This window comes from the organism of the source record quoted next, unplaced genomic scaffold, assembly GCF_019419815.1.
Source record: "Pyrus x bretschneideri cultivar Hongxiangsu unplaced genomic scaffold, Pyrus_bretschneideri_v1 Contig46, whole genome shotgun sequence".
Taxonomy (NCBI): Eukaryota; Viridiplantae; Streptophyta; class Magnoliopsida; order Rosales; family Rosaceae; genus Pyrus; species Pyrus x bretschneideri.
Genome location: NW_025999783.1, coordinates 2,086,716 through 2,107,776, shown reverse-complemented (window position 1 = coordinate 2,107,776; position 21,061 = coordinate 2,086,716). Strand labels below are relative to the sequence as shown.

General features: G+C 37.0%; 4 protein-coding genes across 6 annotated transcripts; 2 read left to right on the top strand and 2 right to left on the bottom strand.

The window, feature by feature from the left end:
* Positions 1 to 3,429: 3,429 nt before the first annotated feature.
* LOC125469836 (secreted RxLR effector protein 161-like) lies at positions 3,430 to 4,146 on the bottom strand. Its single transcript, XM_048567788.1, has one exon. It carries the CDS (start codon positions 4,144 to 4,146, stop codon positions 3,430 to 3,432), a length of 717 nt encoding a protein of 238 aa, XP_048423745.1.
* A 4,593-nt stretch (positions 4,147 to 8,739) lies between these two features.
* On the top strand, positions 8,740 to 13,386 carry LOC103929360 (RNA-binding KH domain-containing protein PEPPER). Of its 2 annotated transcripts, XM_048567728.1 has the most exons (7): positions 8,740 to 9,254; positions 10,336 to 10,582; positions 11,213 to 11,361; positions 11,445 to 11,774; positions 12,326 to 12,520; positions 12,847 to 13,040; positions 13,182 to 13,386. In XM_048567728.1, exons 1-6 carry the CDS (start codon positions 8,868 to 8,870, stop codon positions 13,030 to 13,032), a joined length of 1,494 nt encoding a protein of 497 aa, XP_048423685.1. In that variant the 5' UTR covers positions 8,740 to 8,867; the 3' UTR covers positions 13,033 to 13,040; positions 13,182 to 13,386. The 2 variants fall into 2 exon arrangements, with proteins under 2 accessions (XP_048423685.1, XP_009336826.2); XM_009338551.3 differs by having other exon boundaries at positions 8,741 to 9,254; positions 12,847 to 13,386.
* Positions 13,387 to 14,024: 638 nt separating this feature from the next.
* Positions 14,025 to 15,380, top strand: LOC103929361 (macrophage migration inhibitory factor homolog). 2 transcript variants are annotated; one of them, XM_048567729.1, is made up of 3 exons: positions 14,025 to 14,311; positions 14,491 to 14,691; positions 14,818 to 15,160. In XM_048567729.1, the coding sequence occupies exons 1-3, from the start codon at positions 14,201 to 14,203 to the stop codon at positions 14,932 to 14,934; spliced, it is 429 nt and encodes a 142-aa protein (XP_048423686.1). In that variant the 5' UTR covers positions 14,025 to 14,200; the 3' UTR covers positions 14,935 to 15,160. The 2 variants fall into 2 exon arrangements, with proteins under 2 accessions (XP_048423686.1, XP_009336828.1); XM_009338553.3 differs by lacking the exon at positions 14,818 to 15,160 and adding an exon at positions 15,177 to 15,380 and having other exon boundaries at positions 14,086 to 14,311.
* Positions 15,381 to 16,501: 1,121 nt separating this feature from the next.
* LOC103929362 lies at positions 16,502 to 20,139 on the bottom strand. Its single transcript, XM_009338554.3, has 2 exons — positions 18,860 to 20,139; positions 16,502 to 16,816 (listed from the first exon to the last, which is right to left on the bottom strand). Exons 1-2 carry the CDS (start codon positions 19,979 to 19,981, stop codon positions 16,658 to 16,660), a joined length of 1,281 nt encoding a protein of 426 aa, XP_009336829.2. The 5' UTR covers positions 19,982 to 20,139; the 3' UTR covers positions 16,502 to 16,657.
* Between the last annotated feature and the right edge of the window lie 922 nt (positions 20,140 to 21,061).

Here is a 21,061-nt window from a genome sequence, read left to right as displayed (position 1 = left end):
CTCTGGGTCCCCTCAAAGCCGACACTAACTAGTACTATAAATTACTGGTATCTTCTCTTTATTTGTAAATTGCAAGTTTAGGTTTGAGTCAAAGTAATGGCTTGGAGGATTTAATGTTTGTGTTAAGTTCAATGCCTGCTTACATATTGCTTTGTGATTTTAATTTAAAATTTTCAAACTAGAATATCGCTTTACGAAAACAAAAAATACAAAAAAAAGAAGTAAATATAAAAGAGGATACATAATCGACTTTTAAGCTCATCATGGTCTACCACCGATATTAACAATATTGTTCTCAATTACTTATTACTAAGTTTAAAAATTTTATTATAAATTTTTAATAATATTAGGGGTGAAATATCTTATATATAAATTGTATAATATTTATTATATGCAAAATCAACAATACAAAATTTCCGTGGTCGTGCATGCAATCATAACCAAAATCAACAGTAATGGTAGAAGTTTTAAAATAAAACTGGCCGTCCATATTTACTTTTCTTGCATTTTCTCAAAGGGTAAAATGGTAATTAAAATGTTTCTCAAAATAGTGAGTGTAAAATACGAATTCTGAGAAGCATTTCAAAAATAGTTTGAATTTTGAGAATTTAATTATAAACTGGGTGAAAAGTGGGCAACTGGGCCAAGCGCATTGTCCACGCTCTTCTGAGCGCTGAAGTCGAGTACTGCATGCAGAAAGATCCTCATCAAGATAATGACTGAAAGAACACACTTCCCTCCCTCCTTATCTTAATATCTTTACAAAGGTGACTTGGAGATCCCACAGCCCTTCAAATCGGATAAACACAAGTTCATCCAACAACATATGATTAAAAAGATTATGCGAGATTAGCTCTTGGTCAATAGGCACGTGCGAGGCATATACTCTTCTTTGAAGGGATAATCTATTACACCCATAATCCTTCCGATCCTCCCCTCTCTGGGTTGAAAGACTTAAACACACTTGGTTAGCTACAGTAATTTGATATCGAACTCGTTATCTACATAAGTCAAACTTAAGACCGTCACTTACAAAATAAAGAAGAGTATTACTAAAGGAAATTATTATTAGTACTTCAAAAATCTCATTCTACATTTCAAACTTTCTATATTAGGAAAGAAAAATACATTTGTGAGGAGTGTCGAATGAGATTTTTGAAGTGCCAATAACGCTTCCCTTACTAAATTGTAGTACTAATAAATGACGTATATTATCACATTTACTATTTTGGGTTAACTACATTTTGGACTACAAGGTTTTGGAATTATTTGCAAATGAGCCACGAGGTTTCAATTTTCGCATATTACACCATGTGATTTTTTAATGACACCAATGTAACATCTCCGTCAATTTCATAAAAGGTTTTACTTCTCACACATCTCTTGTTAATTGCTGCCGTTTGATATTCTTTAATTCAGTCAATCGAATAACCGCAAATAAAAAGAGTGTGTATGAAGAAAAAAGAGATGTGAATAGCACACCCCTTTCATAAAAGTTAAAATAAAGTACAAACAGTGAAATTGAATATCAAGGTGTGTTTCCAATGCGGGACCATACTATTCCATGTCATTTAGTAACTAATTAGATGGTGATTTGATAGAGATTTGATAGAAAGGTTAAATTGGTGTAATTCAAAAACAACATAATGTAATATGCTAAAATTAAAACCTCGTAGCTTATTTTTATAAAATGACCTCCAAACCTTGTGGTGTAAAATCCAGTTAACCCAACTTTTTGCATCCTATCTTTTTTTGCTTTAATCAATAATCCTCACACATTATTACCTTCAACATCACATGATGTAAAAAGAGATGGAGCACACAGTCATCACGGGATCACGAGTCTTTTCATTACCTAATATCACTTCAGTTCAGTATTTCTCTATCAAAAAGACTAATATTCAAATTTAAAACAGATTCTTATGGTCCTTGCATTATATAGACACGCTGACATTGTTACAATTAGATTGCCAGTATTCTTTTCATCAGTAATAGCATAGCATTCAATTTACGGTATTACACCAGGAGTTTTTCTTACAAAGTGATATTCTAATCAGTACTATAGAGTATTAGATATTTTGAATTTTTTAATCGTTAAATCTTGATTAGCTAATGGTTAAAACTTAAAATATTAGGAGTATTTTATACCATAGAGCACAATAAATTTTTCATCTAACCAATAACCACTTTAGTGTAAAAAGATGAGAAACTGAAATATGAGTGTAACTATATAAGACTACCAAAACCAATTGGTCTAACCACATATGCACTATACCACGCATATACCTAAAAATAACAATAAACTTCATCAGTCTAAGATATATATGCTTCGTTTTATATAATTAATTAGGCAAGAGTTGCCATATAAACCAATTAGCAATACTTCTCTTTCTAATATCGAAAGAGAACCTATTCGAATCCTCCTGTTTCGTTGGTCATCAAAAGAGAGACTGTATATCCATCATTTACCAAATTGAGGGTATAAGTTCTTAACCTTGATTAGTTAAGTTCAACGATGTTATTAACTAGCCGCTTGTCAATTTCAGCATAGAACTCTAAACAATGAGATAACCAAGTGATAGAACTAGTAGATCCATTAGCCTTTATCTAAAAATAGTCTGTGTACGTACCTAAGAAAAACAAGAAACCTGCTGTTTGTGTATATTTGCAGCAAACAGTAGGTGCAGAAAAGACACAACCGATGAGCACTGCATCCTTTCTGGAATGGAATGTGGCCATGAAAATGCTACTCGATCGTGCTAAATTTCAAAGGCAATGGCCCCATTCTTTTTAAAGATAACTAGATAGTCTGAAACTTGAAGGCTAAAACGAGGGCAGCTACCCATTTTGCCTATCTTCCTAAAGAAGTGAGCTTCTGAGATGTAAAAGACAGCATGGATTTTGCTTGAACTTAATATACATAAAAGCGAATGGCCAAACATACTATATGCTAATTAGGGCTTATTTTGGGGTTTAACTTCCTCATATGATTCTTCTCACCAAGGAGGAAAATATATAATGTACAAGAGTGATTTACAAGGAAAGAAAATCAAATAACCTAATTACGATCTAATTACATGGACTCAAATAGGTAACTAAAATAATTACAAAATGTCAACTCTCCAACACTCCTCCTCAAGTTGGTGCATAAATGTCGTTCATGCCCAACTTGACAAGAGAGTTGTAGAACGCTTGACTTGCAACAACTTTAGTTAAGATATCCGCCAATTGATCCTCTGACTTTGCGAACGGGAATTGAATAATATTCCCATCCAACTTCTCCTTAATGAAGTGTTTGTCAACTTCCACGTGTTTTGTGCGATCATGTTGAATTGGGTTGTGTGAGATATCGATAGCTACTTTATTATCACAAAATAAATTCGAGGCTGAATTAGAAGGATATCCGAGCTCAACAAGTAACCTCCAAAGTCATAATAGTTCACATACTCCTTTTGCCATACCCCTGTATTCCGCCTCTGCACTTGATAAAGCAATCACTTTCTGTTTCTTACTCCGCCAAGTCACTAAGTTTCCTCCCACAAATGTAAAGTAACCAGATGTAGACCGACGATCGGTAACGTTGCTTGCCCAATCTGCATCATTGTAACCCTCTATTCGGGAATGATCATTCTTGGAAAACATGATGCCTCTACCCGGTGAGGACTTCAGGTACCGTAGGATGCGTTCAACCGCACCCATATGTGCCTCACTCGGAGAATGCATAAATTGACTAACAACACTTACTGCGTATGCAATATCAGGCTTGGTGCGAGATAAATAAATTAACCTCCCAACTAACCTTTGATAACGATCTCTATTAGTGGGAACTTGATCAAGGTGCACGGCAAGATGGTGATTTTGGACCATGGGGGTGTTAGCCAGTTTACAATCAAGCATTCTGGTTTCAGCTAATATACCTTGTTTAGATCGAGCTACTTCTATCCCCAAGAAATATTTCAAACCACCAAGATCTTTCATCTTGAACTCAGTTGCTAGGTAATCTTTGAGCTTTGAGATTTCCTCTTTGTCGTCACCCATAACAATCATATCGTCCACATAGATGATAAGTGTCGTCAATTTCCCCATTCGACGTTTCAAGGAAAGTGTATGATCGGAATTGCTCTGCCTGAACCCATATTTCCTCATAGCCGTCTGGAACCTACCAAACCATGCTCGAGGTGATTGTTTTAACCCACACAACGCTTTATTCAACTTGCACAATACTCCGGGTTGTAAAACCAATGCATAACTAGGTGGAATATCCATATACACTTCTTTAAGATTACCATGTAAGAAAGTATTTTTCATATCAAATTGCTATAATGGCCAATCTAAGTTGGCCGCCAGTGAAAGCAATACTCTTATCGTATTAATCTTTGCTACTAGGGCAAATGTCTCTGTATAATCAACACCATATGTCTGGGTGTATCCCTTGGCCACCAATCGTGCTTTGTATCATTCAATGGACCCATCAGCTTTGTACTTGATGGTGTACACCCATCGACACCGAACTCTTTTCTTTCCTTGGGGAAATGGAAGTAAATCTCACGTTTGATTTTTCTGGAGTGCAGCCATTTCTTCCTCCATTACCTTGGTCCATCGATCGTCAGATAGTGCCTCATTCAGGGAACTTGGTGTGCTATCATTGGATATTTGTTGTACAAAAGCCTTGCTGGGTTCTGATAACTTATGTGATGACACATAGTTGGCAATGGGGTATTTAAAGCCTTTCGTTGTGTCCGGTGAATATCGATTGGGTGGCTTTCCCCAATTGTGCCTAAAAGGTAATTGATAATTTCCCCTACACCCACAAGATTCTCCTCATCGCCAACCACGTTTTGCTCCCCCTCTTACTATGCGAAGTAGATCAGCATAACCCGCAAGGGCTGTAACTCTGTTCTTCGCCAACGACAACTCATTCCACCATTTCAATCTTCGAAGCCCATCTGGGCACAAAATCATCCAGAACCGTGAAGGGGGAGGTAGAAGATACGAGGGCAGTTTAGGTATAAAAGTTGGATTCCTGGAAGAGCCTTCTCCCCAGAATGCAAATACCACCTCCATCTAGGGGATCTGATTCTAAGAGATTAAGGAATTTGATTCCGGATTTTAAGTGGGCCCTACTTACTTTTTTATTCCCTAAATGTTAGTAAATGCGGAAATGCTTCGGGAGGAATGTGATTTCGTTTCTTTCCATTCCATTCCCGTTTGGTAAACACGCCATCAGCGTTCCAAATAGGACTCATGCATTGGTGCGTGCTGCATAGGAAAGTTCCAAGTTTTGAATTTCGTCTCGGGTATTTTTTTTTTCACAATTTCGAACATAACTTGTTTGTTATAACTCTGAATTAAGTTCCGTATGTGGCCACATGTTCAAAAAAATAAGTATTGTTCAAAAGTAGTAAAATAAGAGTGGTAAAGTGAGAGGAAAATTGAGGTCCACGTGGAAGGCTTACATGGCATCTCATGGGCATTTTAGAAATTTCATTGCTATCGGAAATAAAAACATTAAATTTCAGGACGGGATGTCACATTCATTTGCCCTTGAAACGTATGGAACTCCCTCATCTTCCTTAGAAAACCTTCACTCATGATGGCATTTTTTTCGCTTTTCCAAAAACGTTTTGAAAATCAGGAGACATAATGCCGAGGCAACGGTACATGATATCTCAATCTTTCTCCTCTTGCTTTTCTTGCCTATTTAACTCTTGTTCTCTTGCCCTTGTTTCATCTCTAGCCTTGTCTTACTCGTTAAATAACCTATCTTGTTCCACATTTAGTGCATGTTGGCGAGCCAATTCGTCAACTAATTTTGACTAACGTAATCATTAATCGAAAATTCCCTGTTGCAACTCTTTTCTTAGCAACCTTCTTACCAATAAGCCTCAGGGCTTCTTGGTTTTATGTGAGCGATTCAATTGGGGTCTCCAATGGTGCCTTCAATGGCGACTATTTAGTACTAGATTCATGAAAGAGAGTCTCATTCAACCCAACTTGTGGACCACTAGGCCGAACTTTGTACTTCGAAGTATGCTTTGCAATGTTCCAACATTCGTGCCTTGTGAATGATTTCTTATTTTCAAGATTGAATGACATTTGTACTTGTAGTAACTGAAATAAAAATTGTGAAACAACATAAAGGTCTAAATAATAACATGTTAATTACATTTTAAGTTTATTAATAAAAAAATGTTATTACCTTATTGGCTAGATTATTGCCACTTCGATAAACTCCATCCGCTTTTGCAAGGGCTTCTTGCCAAGCTTTCAAATATTTATGTAGATGTTTGTACCTACTTGACAAAGATTGCTTGGTCTGGGATGTGCCTTGAATCTGCTTGATAAATTGTGCATAAATCTTCTTTCACATTTGTTGTACCCTCATATCATTCCTGTGACCAGGTCATGAGTAGCATACATGTAAAACCACATGCAAAGTAACGTCTTCCCCGATCAACCAAATTGCTTTCTCACTCATTTTTTTTGGTAGCAAAAGGATTTGTAAAGTGAAAAACAAATATAGAAGATTGTAATAAAAATTATATTGAGTTCTGATGTGGGAATGAAAAAGATGCTTGGGTATTTATAGAATAATAATAAAAGAAAATCATTTTTTTTTTCAAATTTTAAAATTTTTTACTGTTGGATTAATCATGGCCGTTGATTTTATACTCACTTGAAATCCGATGCACTAGAACGTTCCACATGACATAACGGTAACATTTTATATGGTCCAGAAATTTCGGCCATTAGAAATCCAACGACTCACAAATTGCCACGTTGTGGTGGTTGTTGGACTGTTGCAGCAGACACGACAACAAAAATGTTGGGCCACGTGCCAAGTTCACACATGCATTGCACATGCCAGACACAAAAAAATAAAACAACGTGACTGACGTCAGCTTGCCCGCTAGTGCAAGGTCGGACATAAGTTGTATGGGCATCTTGGACAGGCTTTACATGGTCCACCACTTACCCGCTTCTTCTAGGCCCGATGAAGTAGTTTTTTTATGGCAACTTTAGGCCCTTGCCCTTGCCTTTATCTTTCACCAATGGATAAATTTGCTACAACAATTTGCATAGAATTAGAAAGAGTGAGATCACATGCTATAACACGTGCCATTCATATTTGATATTCTTCTTCACTTCTAAGTGAGAGTTTTTAAGTTTGATTCTCATGAAAGGCAAAGTTGAACCACATTATTATGGCAAGTCCATTGTAAGACTTAACTCACTCCTCCACCCTCTTAGTATAGATACTATCGTTGTTAAAAAAAAAAAAAAAAAAAAAAAAACTGGTACGGTGTCTTTTAAGAGAAATTATTAGGTAAATACTGAACTACCACGTCCATTATACTCCCATTTGAAATATGGCATGTGGACCTTTCATTCACAATTGGACATCATTTGTTAAGGGATTTAAATATTTAAAATTCCCAGCAACCATCCTCAGTTCCCGACAAATACCAATCTTAGCCATCCACCTTCATAGCTCCAACCCCACTTGCCAATCTTTGGTTGCCATGGTTGTCCACTCTTCCCTTTCTTTTTTTTTTCTTTTTTTTTTTTTTGTTCTCATGGCAATCAGTGGCATGCATGTAGGGTTGAAGTTATGGAGGCAGAGAATTGGGATCGGTGTTTATAGAGGACGGAGGGTGGTTACTAATAATTTTATTTATAAGTATTTAATTTATTTTTAATTCACTAAGAGCGTTCCAGTGAAGGTTTCTATATGGGGTTGGAAAAGTGGTGGATAACACATGTTAGAGTTCCTAGGAATCTTTGAGGCTTTATAAAAGAATCTCTCCCAATGAGGGGATATTTCTTTCGGGCTCTATATGAGTCTATATATATTTATTTATGTAGCAATTTGATTATGCGATAATTTTTTTGTTGTGTTAACTTTTCTTAAGTTGAATTTTGGATGCGCTATCTTATTATTTATTTTTTTTGGGAACCTTTCAACCTAAAATAGTTCAAATTATGACAAAGTTAGATTTCATCACTTATAAACCGTTCGTTGGATTAAATTCTCTTATCTCAATCACATCTGTTATACAAACCTCCACTTTGCCTTTTGAAATAATTTGATTTTCACATACAACACAACAATTTACCTAGCACCAATTTGTAAATTAGTATCATACTATTTTGAAAAAAATTATTTGGAAATTTCACCTACCAATGCCCATGAACGTTAAATCAATTTGAAATTTTAATTCTTATGGAATTTAAAACAATAATTAATTAGCCAAATTGCAAAAAAAATATGTAAGAAAAAATAATTAAAAAGAGAATAAAAGGAGAGGATAAGTGTATTCACAATTGGGGGGAGAGTGAGAATTTTGCTCAGATGAATTACTACTTTTTATGGGACTCATTGTTTTTTAAAGCTACATCTAGCCCAATTTTATGCTACCCAAGAAAGGAAGTTGCTAGCCTTAGTGTTGGATCTAATTTCATTTTGGGATGAAATTTTTTTAACTAAGGCTTGAAATGTAGTAGCAGGAAAAAGCTCCCATTAGGAGAGAGATTTTTCAGTGTGACTGAAATATAGGATGATACACTATGTGTCACTATACAAATGATTGGATATGTGTGTTAAAAAGTTAATAACTTAAAAAAAATAAAATTTCCCACTATTTATATAAAAACACATGATGTACCATCCGCGTTCCGATTACAATAAAAAATTTCTTCCATTAGGATGCTCTTATTTTATTGATGTGAATACATGTCAAATTTTAAACGGGGTACCTAATAATTTCTCTCTTTTGTTTTGCAGACACAGCTGCAACACCACCAACAGAACCCCCTTCCGTTTTCAGGCATCACCGTCCAATTAAACCTTTTACCCTAACCCTAGCATGGCCACCGCCCAACCCCCCGAGAACGGCTCCGCCAAGGCTGCGAAAGCCGACGCACAACCACTCACATCCGAAATCACCACCGCCCCAATTACAGCGCCCGAGTCCGACCCAACAACAACCGATAACAATCCGAACCAAAATCCCGAACCCGTATCGGACGCCGGGGCTGTCACAACCGCAACGAATGTCGGCAACGATGCCACCTCAGTAGCCGATAAACGATGGCCGGGTTGGCCCGGGGACTGTGTGTTTCGGCTAATTGTGCCGGTTCTGAAGGTCGGTAGCATTATCGGCCGCAAAGGCGAGCTCATTAAGAAGATGTGTGAGGAGACCCGAGCTCGCATTCGAGTCCTCGACGGCGCCGTTGGAAATCCTGATCGCATCGTGAGTTTTTCCTCGATTTCTTCCTTTCCAGGGTTTGCTTTTTCGTGTTCTCGTAATTTGCTCCAAAGTGCTGCGTTTAAACTGGTTTTATGGTTGCGTTGAACCCTAGGGTTTGTAATTGTCAGCTTCCTTTGTGTTATCCTCTGTTTAATTGTGGCACAATGACAATTCAGGGTCTCTAATTAAGCTTTGTTGTTGCTAACAAGTGGGTGGGAAGAGTAAAGATTGAAAATTTGAATTTGAATTTTGGGAATTTAGTTGAATCTGTCACGGTGTAACAGAAACCCTAAAAGCAAAGTTAGTTTAATGCTAGCATTTGGTTCATAGGTGTTATTGCTTAGAAAAGGCTATTGCACCTGGCTTATAGTTTTGTTCAATCATTCAATGTGTTAGTAATGTGCATAAGATCAGTAACTTTCTTGAATTTATAGACATGAAGATATAAGATAATCTGAAATCTGAAACGAGACTTGATCAGTGTTGAGTTTTCTACTATCTGAAGATGACTCGTTGCTAGGCAAAGTCCTTTGCATCCATCTCAGAGTTTTACTCAATCACTTGATTTGTTGGTGGGGCATAAGATGGGAATGACAATAAGTATCTGGTATTCTGCTATGTCAAGATGACCTATTATAATGTGAACTCTTTTGCACCGGGCTTGTGGTTTTATTCAAACACTCAAACCATAGTAAGGGCTATACTATAAGACGAGTAACTGTCGAGAAGTTTTACAACTATCTAGTTACAAGACTAAATCTTTGTTTTTATGCATTGTTTAATTGGTAATTATAAGATTTGATACCTTCCTAACAAAGTTTCCATGGGTATCAACATTACAAAGGTATATCAACTTCTTTACCAACCCATCACCTTTTTCTTGCATGCTTGAACCAATCTGTGGTTCTGTATCTTATATTTCCTTTTTAGTCTTAATCTCAAAGTGGTTCATCACTATCTTACTGGCCGTGAAGCTTCTTTCCACTTGCTTGTGATCTATCAGTGTGTGAGGCCATTGAACCAGAAACTGTTTATCGTGATATCATTCTATGCTACAATCTTTCTAATACACATTTCTTTTTAGGTGCTGATCTCTGGAAGGGAAGAGCCAGAGGCACCTCTTTCCCCTGCAATGGATGCTGTAATAAGAATATTCAAACGTGTCTCTGGATTATCTGAGAGTGAGGGGTCTGGTGGTGCTGGGGTTGCATTCTGTTCCATCCGGTTGTTGGTAGCATCTACCCAAGCAATTAATTTAATTGGAAAACAAGGATCATTAATCAAATCTATACAAGAGAGTACCGGATCGTCTGTGCGAGTATTGTCTGGAGGTATGTTCTTATTGTTACATGATACAACTTTTCTTCATTCAGTAAAGTACCAATGGTTGAAAATATCTGCCTATTTCATCACCTTTTCCCCAATTCTAAGGATAGTGTGTTTCATTGCTGTTTTTATGATTTATAACTGAAGTGGTCAGATTGGTTACACAATGAACAACTGAGCGAAGGGCTTACTTATTGGAAATTAGACCTAAAATGATAATTAAGTTTCCGTATTTGTTTTCTTTATTTCGAGTTACTTCTGTGCTCCTTCTTATACCGACTTAGCTTTTCCGTTGGTAATTTATAAGTTCGGTGATCATGCTAGTGAAGATAAGTATATTATTATTCCTAGTATGGCATGGACTTTAAACTCTTCTCCCTTTGCCTTTCCTGCATCTGAGTTGTGGATCCGTTTTCCATGTTAGAGTCCTTTAACTTCAGAATGCATGATGCTTATACTCATCAAAAAATTAATTAGCTGTATTTTTGAAAAACAAACCTTGGTCATATTCATTGTCCCTTTTAGAAATGCTCTGATCATGTTATTCAGTGTATTCAGATCCTTATTTATGAAACTAGTGTCTATTCCCTTTCTTCCTTTCTTCATTCTCCGATACCTTTTTTTTATTCGTGCAGAGGAGGTTCCATTCTATGCTGCCGCAGATGAGAGGATTGTTGAATTGCAGGGAGAAGCTTTAAAAGTTCTCAAAGCTGTAGAAGCAGTAGTGACTCACCTGAGGAAGTTCTTGGTTGATCATAGTGTTATTCCACTTTTTGAGAAGACTGTAAGCTTATTTCCCATTGATGTCTGCTGTATTTTCATTTCTTTGTATTGCTGTGTATTAATTACTAGATCGTGCATCTTTAGTATGCGACAATCTCACAAGAGCGCCAACCAGATACTACCTGGGCTGACAAGTCATTGCTGCATACTGCTTCTCAAACTGGAGTTAGCACTAATTATTCTCTCTCAGCAAAGAGGGAGTCTTTGTTTCTTGATCGTGAAACTCAATTGGAATCACAACTCCCTTCCGCTGGAATTTCACTTTATGGAAAAGATCCTTCAATTTATGGAAAAGATCCTCCTATTTATGGACAAGACACTTCTATTTACGGACAAGGGTCTATTTATGGACAAGATCTTGGTTCTCTTCGTTCTTCAGGAATTGGTCGTCCTGGTGCTCCTGTTGTTACTCAGGTTAGTTGTTCTAACTGTGACATTTTATCTCAACTTCAGACTTCCTTGTAATGAGTTTATTTGGGTCTTCACAGCATGCATACACACAAGGATGGTCTAACTTTGCTGTAACTTTTATTTAAATTACGGGGTCAACAGTGTTGTATATTTTGCTTCCTTATAAGGATGCTGGGGGATCCTTTACTGTCTAGACCTTTATTTACTTGGCAACAGTAGGAATATGCGTCTTGTTTATAACTATAAATCTGAGGATATGCATAGGCTGTATGTATGTCTTACTTACTGACTCGTCCATTTGAGGAAAAATTTCTTGATGTATGATGCCTGGAAAATTTGTCTCTAATTGGAAAACTAAAGTGTATCAGATTGTATCAGGCCTGTGTTATGTGGGTCAATTTCTGCATTTATACTCTGATTGTTCATTAAGAAAAAAAATTAAGTGCAAATAGGGCTATGTAGAAAGAGGAATATTCTGTTTACATTCTTGTACTTCCGTTCTCTATTTATACAGTCTTGGTAGTAATATTTTATCTGTTGCATTCTATAATCAGATTGCACAAACAATGCAAATTCCTCTATCTTATGCTGAGGACATTATTGGGGTTGAAGGGTCGAATATTGCATTCATTCGTCGTAGTAGTGGAGCCATTTTAACTGTGCAAGAGAGTAGGGGACTACCTGATGAAATTACTGTAGAAATAAAAGGCACCTCGTCACAGGTTCAGATGGCTCAACAATTGATTCAGGTATGCTTACCAATGAGTATTTCTTTTCAAATATCAAGGAGGAGGCAAGGAGCGGAAGCAAACACTTTTTTGTTTGTTTGTTTAATAAAGACCTGTTACGACTCTGAGATAATGAAAGATGAATTACCATGTTTAAGTTACAGAAGGTGGTAGTTTACCGATTTGTATTAAAAAATTTCATTAGGGAAAAAATATTGCATATTAGCATGCTGGCAGTTGAATATTTGGCAAGTTAAAAACATTGAATAATATGTAATTTCAATAGGGAGTGATTCATGGTTTGGAAATTTTAGACACTTGGTTATCTTTTCTTGTGTGTGTTTTAGGAGGTTATAAACAGTCGGAAGGAGCCAGTTACAAGTAACTATGGCGTGATGGATACTGGATTGAGGTCATCCTACTCTCAGTTAGGTGCTCCATCATACCCATCATCGTCACTACCCTCACAACCCTATGGCGGCAGTTATGGATCGTCTGGTCTAGGAGGAGGCTACAGCACGTTCAGGCTTTGAATTAATTGGTAAGGACTAATGGTGGGTTTTCTGCTTTTTCCAAATGATTATAATCAGAGAAATATTAATGTTGGAGGTAGTATTTATAAAGTTGCCAGAAGGGGTCAGGGTCCTGTTTTGTTATCTGAATCATCAGATTTGATCTGTTGGTAGCTTTCCAGGGTAACTAAGCTTGAAAGGGATATAGAAGACTGTAGCGAAATAGTAGCGGTTTTTGTGTTTCTTTGTGAGTTTGTTCATTAATTTGGAAGCTAAACGAGGATTTTAATTATTATTTTTTGGTTTCCTTTTTTGAGTTTGATCAAACTTTGGATTTGTAATCATGTTCTTGAATATAAGCATTATTCTAGGCCAGTAAGAAATTAAGAACTCCAGTGAATGGATAATCCATCACCACAAAAATTAAAAAAAAAAAAAAAGAAAAAAAAGAAAGAAAAAAAGAAAAGAAAGAGGAATCCAGTTGTGGATATTCTACTTGTGTTCATGTATGGGATGAGACCAAATAGTAATATTTATTAAAATAAAGAAAGAATACAATTGTGATAATAAAAAATATATTACAATTGAACTCTACTCTAAAATGTATGGTATCGGAGAAACGGAATGAATAGATTGGTTGATTTAAAGGACTCTGCTGTTTTGATGTGTTTAAAAACTAGAGGAAAGGAACCCCACAGAACCCTATTTCAACACACACTTATAGCCTCTTGAGAGTTGAGACAAGTCAGCTGTTTTGTCCTATTACTTGTTGGACCTTGGGGAAAAGCCTTTGGAAACAGCATAGTGAACCCACGATCTGATGCATGAAGGAAACAGCAACCGTATGATCCCAAGAGTTCATATCCGCACGATCAATAAATACAAGAAACGAATTTCAAATCATTACTAGTTTCGCAAATTTGTCAATGTACAATCAAAATTCTGATTTTTGTTTCAGCCTTCATTGCTTTGGTGGCCTTATTGGACTCTTAAAGAAAAAACAACTAATAAATAAAGTGGTGGGGTAGCAAAATTGACAAGGACATGATTCCTCAACAGCGTAGAATAAATAGATAGACTTATCTACAAGGTTACAAGCTGCGTTTTTTAGAACCACCCGGTTTCTGTAATTCTGTGATTCTAATAAGAAACGCCTTGTTTGTTCATCTTCTCCTCAAATCTGACAAGAATGCCGACGTTGAATCTGTTTACCAACTTGCCGGTGGACGGAGTTGTGGCCTCTGACATCCTCAAGGACGCCACCAAAGCCGTTTCTAAGATCATTGGCAAACCCGAGTCCGTTAAGTCTCTCTCTCTCTCTCGTTTCGCTTTTTATCTTGCTGTTGGCATGCACATAAAGTGTTCGACGAAAGTACTGAATGAACAGTAATATCTTGTTTCCCATTCAATTCTATATTGTATCGGTGGCTTACAGTATCATTGGGTATTTATGTTTCTGTTTGGTTCCCTGTTCTTCAGTATGTGATGATTTTGCTCAACGGGTCTGTGCCAATTGCATTTGCTGGCACGGAAGAGCCTGCTGCGTATGGAGAATTGATCTCCATTGGGGGCATTGGACCAGGTGTTAACGGAAAACTGAGTTCAACCATTGCAGAAATTCTTGAAACTAAGCTCTCCATTGATAGCTCCCGCTTCTATATCAAATTTTATGACGTTGAGGTGAGCCCATTTACTTGTTTTGTATTCGTTTGCCTGAATTTTGCACCTGCACTCTACTAGTTTTGTGTAATCTTCGTATTGCATAACATCATAAATTACTCATGGGACTTCTTGTTCTCGTGGTAGAGCAATTTATCTCCACACCCACGCATGATTCCATTATTATTGTGCTTCCCCTTCCCCGAATCAAAACAAAAGAAGAGAATAAATAGTAATGCCTCCCCCCCTCCCCCTGTACACTAATGGGGGAGGAGGAGATGCCATTTCTCAAAAAGGCCAGTTACAACATTTCTCCAAGAAGCTTTGTCGTATCGCAAAACCCCCAGACTACAAGGGGACCGGTTATGCTACGCCTTTCCACATACATAGATTCGTATTTGAGTCTGACCTGATTAGTTGGAGAGTATTTCATCTGATAGTTCGATTATAACAAATATTATCTGATGATGATTTATTACTAATGTGTTTATATTCTGCTCGTTCAGCGGTCCTTCTTCGGGTTCAACGGCTCAACATTTTGATCACCACTGTTCTTCAGCTGATGCTGGCAAATGGCCTTGTATCCCTCAGTTGCAATCTTCTTCTTTTAGATGAAAGAATAGTCTTCGTGTTTGATTGTATTCTCTGATGAAACTAAAACTGTGATTCAGATCAGAAACAGCTATGAATCTAAAATTGTATTGTTGCAATTTTTAGTAAAGTCTAAGTCACTATTATTGAAATATACGAAAATTTGTTGGCTCCTTAAGACAGAGGAGGAGTTCATCATCCTCAAGATATTTTGTGGTCGACTCACGGAACTTCCTACTTATAATGGTATAGATCACTATATAAAGATAACCTCTACAACAAAATCAATTAACTATAACATATAGATAAACGGTTAATAATTTTTGTACCAAATTCATCAATCTGTTTTTATACAGTTCGATAACTCGACGATCTCATATTTTATCCATTTTTTGCAGGGACAATCTTTACAAGTGATTAATAATAGGAATGATTTTGATCATAAGTATGAATTTTTTTTGTAAATTAGCTGCGTAGTAAATTGAGGAGGAAATCCTCCTCATTCGTTGAGGAGCCAAGTTAATTTCTTTGTGTAATGCTCATAAAGTCTGTCATAAGTAATATTTCAATTCCTTGAATGTGTTACAATATTTATTACAAGCAATATTATACAACTAGGGGAAGGAAGAATGGTTTGTGCTCAATATACAGTGGGTTGGAACCAGGCAATCAACCACTTACTTATTTGTGTTCCAATTAATATTGAATTATTTGTAAATATATTGTTTAGCAACCGGCTTCATGGAAAATAGCCTACATTCCGGTGTTTACAGGAATACAAGACTATTGTCATTCGTTCCTAATAAACTTTGACAATTCCAATAACAAGTTGTACTAAAGTTCTCAGTGGCAACATCCTTGTAGCCAACTCTGTTTTTCTTTGAAGGTTCTCCTTTTGGAATTCGGATCCAGTGCTGGTTTCTCATCAGACTTGTTCTTTTTATTTGGTTGGTTCCTACCATGACCACAGAACGCGAGCGAGCGCACACGCACATACGAGTTCGAGAAACCAGCACTGGATCCGAATTCTGAACGGAGAACCTTCAAAGAAAAACAAAGTTAGCTACAAGGATGTTGCCACTGAGCTGCTCAACATTTGTGTACTCAATGTTGTGTACATACGATGCAATCTTCCGTGGGAGGATTCCTTCACAAGTTACCGACACTCATAATATCCGAAAGCTGCCTAACATTCAATAGCTCCCCATAATAAACAAATCCAGATACCGAATTCTCAAACTAGAATGCAAGAATGATTATATTTTCATGATAGATACAAATCTTAAGAAGCAACACAACTTCGAGCAAACACGTAAAAGAGATAATTTCATGTTTTTGACGTCACTATTTCAAATAAAAGATTCAGGGTACAACAGGATAAAGAATCACCCCCGGATCACCATCCATACTTGGCATGTGTTTCAGCTTTAGTCAGGAAGCCTCTTGAACGCCGCTCTGCGAGTTCCATCTCCTTCTGCTTCATATCAAAGTATAGAGAACCAATCTGATGCTTCCTCTTATGCAGCTTTGTAGGCTTCCCTTTTGTAGAAACAGGCTGAAAGTAACAAATTTAAATATATCAGTCAATGCATAAATACATAACCATAGCAAAGCACTGTCTAGTTACTGGCAAGGACAAACAACGAGAACAGTGACTTAGGAGTTCCTTTCTTGCGAAATGGAAATTGCAATAAGTGTGGTTGAAGTAGAGTGATTTCTTATTGAAAGTCGGTTCTGAGTTTCAACCCGACACAATTATTCTACATCTCTGTTTAATAATTAAAAACAATACATAGAGTTACTATGTAATATGTATAAGATGTACTAGGAGCTCAATTTAGTTTAAAAATAAAAACCCATATTAAAAACAGAGAGAATAAAAACCTAGAAACGAAAGAGAAGGAAAAACAATGAAGCAATTAACCAAGTATTCAATGAACATGAACCAAGGTAAATGACAAAACATCCGAAAAACAACTAAAAAAGAGAATTAAGTCCATATTTATTGGCAACATAAAATATAAAATTCTCACACAAACAGCCTATGACATTATTTTCATCTAAACACTATCCTACCTGCTGACACCATAATCTCATTGCTGCCAATCTAAAGGGAATCAATGACATGCATAGCCCACTCCAATTAAAACGTGACCGAAAGGATATATCAAAATCCCTCATGATGTTTGGAAACATATCCATAAGGAACTAGGTTATGGATTTAAATTTTTTTATCAAACACTACTGACAAACAAAATTACTATATGTGGTCGTTTTAGACAATTCAAAGTCAATCTAGTCAGGAAAGAGTCCTCCCTAGTACTTGCAGTTCGAGAATAGTTAAGAAAGGACAACTAGTGAAAACTTGTGTCCACCTATAGACTCAATTTCTACAACGTCCAACTTTATACCCCAAGGATGCTCTATAAGTTTGGCAGAAGACATCAGCCATCACAACTCTAAACTCGAATAGTTCTAAAAGAAAGTCGACTATCCATAATTCAGTTCTTCCTTCCAAGGAAAATACTTAAGCATCATAACTACAGGCACCTTTTCCTTGTCAAATTTCTGCAAAGCGTCCTCTTATGAAAGAATGGATTCCCAGGTGCAAAGCTTCTATGTACTATCTTAGGCCATGCTTTGGATGGCTGGTTGGTTGTCTCCTTTAACTCAAATCTCCTTTTTCTTCATAGTCTTACTGCACAAAGAAAAAACCTAAACCTCCAGGCTCCAACTCTATCCTTGATCCTACAGTCCTACCTGATGCTTAATACTATATTGAGTAACATTATGCATTGGAAAGATATAGGGTTTCCCAATGCAATATCAAATGGCTAATCTATATCATTTTGACAAATTTAATAATAAACTGTAACGCAGAGTTTAAAACAGTATTTTAGGTTTTAGGTGTTAAAACATCAATTGCTATTACCCTTCATAATTCAACAAACTCAAGTTCCAAGAATCAATTATTTACAACGTATAGCCCTTCCTTTTCACATCTAATTTCATTGACTTCATTACACCTGCTTAATGATAAGCGTTTGTTTTTTTTGAACAATCGATATTATCTGTATTGACTTCATTACACCGGCTTAATGATAAGCGTTTGTTTTTTTGAACAATCGATATTATCTACACGGGAGAGGGGGGGGGGGGGTGGGCTTAGCCTCACAATGGACTAGCAATAATGTGGTTCAAATTTGCCTTTGGCAAGAATCGAATCTAAGACCTCTCACTTACCAGTGAAGAGGAATATCACTAGACCGTACTACGAAGTGGCAATGATAAGTGTTTGGTAAAATGGCATGAAAAGGTCGTTAATCAACAAGGTTATGGGATAGAAGAGTAGTGCATGCAGAGTCTGATATACAAAAAGGAAATTATACATGAAACAGAACTTGAACTGTCTCTCAAATTCATAGCATTGCAATAAAAACATACTGCTAACAGTTTCACTATGCATTAAAATTTAGCAACACAAGCCCTTGAGCTCTCAAATTATAAATGAAAAACAAGGTGTTAACGCAGAAGTCAAAATATATAAATCACTTTCAATTGATAAACACTAAAAGAAACAAGAACATCGTGTTGATACCTGATAAGAAGGCCCAAAGGCAATTCCTGTTAACTTAGCCTGGTCCTCTCTTGGCCGATTCTTCATCAACTCGTCCTGCTTAACCTCAATTATTTCAGTTGGCACCTCATTCCTCCCCCTTTTTTTACCAACTTTAATCTCACTTACACCAGTAGCGGGGATGGTTGGCACCACAGTTCCGGACCCACCAACCCAATCATTCCCATACTGCTGCTCATAACCAGCATAACCCCCATAACCATCATAATTGCCATAATTCGAAGGATCACTACCACTAACTCCTGCTTGTAACTGAACCCCAGCATCCACATGTCGATCAATACCAGATTGGTAACCCTCGTAACCACCATAGCTTTCATAATTAACTGCATTTTGATCAATAGTAGATTGGTAATTCTCAGAACCACCATACCATTCATGGTTAACCGCACTTTGCTCAATATTTGATTGGAACTTCTCATGACTTTCTACATTCTGCTCCACCCCCGCACCGCTCTCGACTCCCGAACCAACCGATTCCGTTTCAACAATGGCTCTCCTGCCTGAACCCGAACCCGAACCCGAACCCAATCCAGCGGATGCACCCAATGTGGAGGAGTACCTGGGCGCCGATAAGGACGACAAAAACGACTTCGCAGACAACTTCTGGACCGAGGATTCAGACGCTTTTCGGCGCCGCGTTTCTTCTTCCTCATCGTCTTCTTCTTCCTCATCGTACTTATATGAGTTGATTGGAGGATTGAATTGGACAACCCTTCTAGGGTTTTGATCGGATGACGAGAGATTGGTGATGGGTTGAATTGGATTTCGGGATTTCGGCGGAGGAAGCGATGAGAAAACCGAGGAGGGTTTTGAGGTGGGGGTTGAATCAATTGGGTATTCATCGTCATCGCCAAGATTTGGGGATTTTGGAATTAGGGTTTGTTTTGGTTTGGGAAGGGATTGGAAGAAAGAGGAATTTTGGGGTTTGGGTTTGGGTAGAGAAGAAAAGAGAGAGGAAGTGGAGGAAAGTTGAGAGCTGGGTTTTGGGGTTAAAGCTGTGCGTTTTGGTGGTGGTGGTTGCTGCTGCTGTTGACCTTCTTCTTCGTCCGAAGAGGCGTAGTTGGCAAGCAGAGAGTCCATAGCGAGAGAGAAGACGAAAGAGAGGATGCTCACAATTTCAGAAAATTTGGAAATTTTCTTTCTACAAAATTAGGGTTCTACTTCTGCTTGTCATCAGAACATCCTGACCGGAAGCGGTGGCGTTTCATATATAATTTTTAGAAAATATTCCAAAATGAGATAATTTCTTAACTTGAAGTAGAAATACGACAAACCGATCATTCACAAACCATACATAACATTAAAATTACTAAAATACTCACATATAAATGAGTTATTCCTTTCATTTTCTGATTTCTCTGTACTCTCTCCCTTTCTCTCTCTTTTCTCACTTTGTCTCTCTACCTCTCTCATTTCCTCGGATCCCTGAACTCTGATTTCGAAGAGATGAAAGTTCAAAGAGAGGCGAGAAGAAAGAGCTGGGTTTTATACCATGTTTTTTGTTTTAGTTGGAAAATACCATTTTTTCATGCGACTGAAGCTTCGGCAGGCATAATAAGATAAGGTGTTTAATTCTAAGTTCCTTCATCAATGATTTATGAAAAAAATGGGTTGTGTGTAAGATGAATTAATACTTAGAAGTTAAATTAGGGTTTGTGTTTCATGTTGGGGTGTATTGTTTGTGGAATAAATTTTAAGTTTTGACGTGCTACAAAAGTGGGATGGAACAATTTCTAGTTCAAGTGTCCAATTATAGAAATTGGTGAAATTTTTTCCGTAATGTGCATGTGGTGTGCAAATAGTGTGCATGACTGCATCTTAATATGAGAAGCGGAAATGTTCACTAGTTATGATGCATGTATGTTGTGCTCCAAAATTTAGCGAGTATGACAACCTAGTTAAGCTGGCCTCAGTGAAAAAAAAAATTAAGAAAAAACTTAGAAGACATTAAGGGTCATGTGTGTTCGTGAAATAACGAAAACGAGTATCATGTTTTCCACGTGCACGGTTAAGCGGTGGTTGATATGTAACAAGACTTTTGGAACTGTCACTATAACCTTATATATATATAACAATTATGTTTTAATTGTATCCACTATACTAATATGTTGCATTAAAGTTTCTCTCGTTCTGTGCATGTCATGTGCATGTACTATATAT

Excerpts from the sequence above, each read along its gene's own strand:
- LOC103929362 (XM_009338554.3), bottom strand. The coding sequence starts at position 19,981 with ATGGACTCTCTGCTTGCCAACTACGCCTCTTCGGACGAAGAAGAAGGT. Across the intron at positions 16,817-18,859 it reads CCTTTGGGCCTTCTTATCAG|CCTGTTTCTACAAAAGGGAA; the intron begins GTATCAACACGA and ends TGTTACTTTCAG.
- LOC103929360 (XM_048567728.1), top strand. The coding sequence starts at position 8,868 with ATGGCCACCGCCCAACCCCCCGAGAACGGCTCCGCCAAGGCTGCGAAA. Across the intron at positions 11,362-11,444 it reads TTCCACTTTTTGAGAAGACT|TATGCGACAATCTCACAAGA; the intron begins GTAAGCTTATTT and ends GTGCATCTTTAG. Across the intron at positions 11,775-12,325 it reads GTGCTCCTGTTGTTACTCAG|ATTGCACAAACAATGCAAAT; the intron begins GTTAGTTGTTCT and ends TTCTATAATCAG.
- LOC103929361 (XM_048567729.1), top strand. The coding sequence starts at position 14,201 with ATGCCGACGTTGAATCTGTTTACCAACTTGCCGGTGGACGGAGTTGTG. Across the intron at positions 14,312-14,490 it reads TCATTGGCAAACCCGAGTCC|TATGTGATGATTTTGCTCAA; the intron begins GTTAAGTCTCTC and ends CCTGTTCTTCAG. Across the intron at positions 14,692-14,817 it reads TCAAATTTTATGACGTTGAG|AGCAATTTATCTCCACACCC; the intron begins GTGAGCCCATTT and ends TTCTCGTGGTAG.
- LOC125469836 (XM_048567788.1), bottom strand. The coding sequence starts at position 4,146 with ATGAGGAAATATGGGTTCAGGCAGAGCAATTCCGATCATACACTTTCC.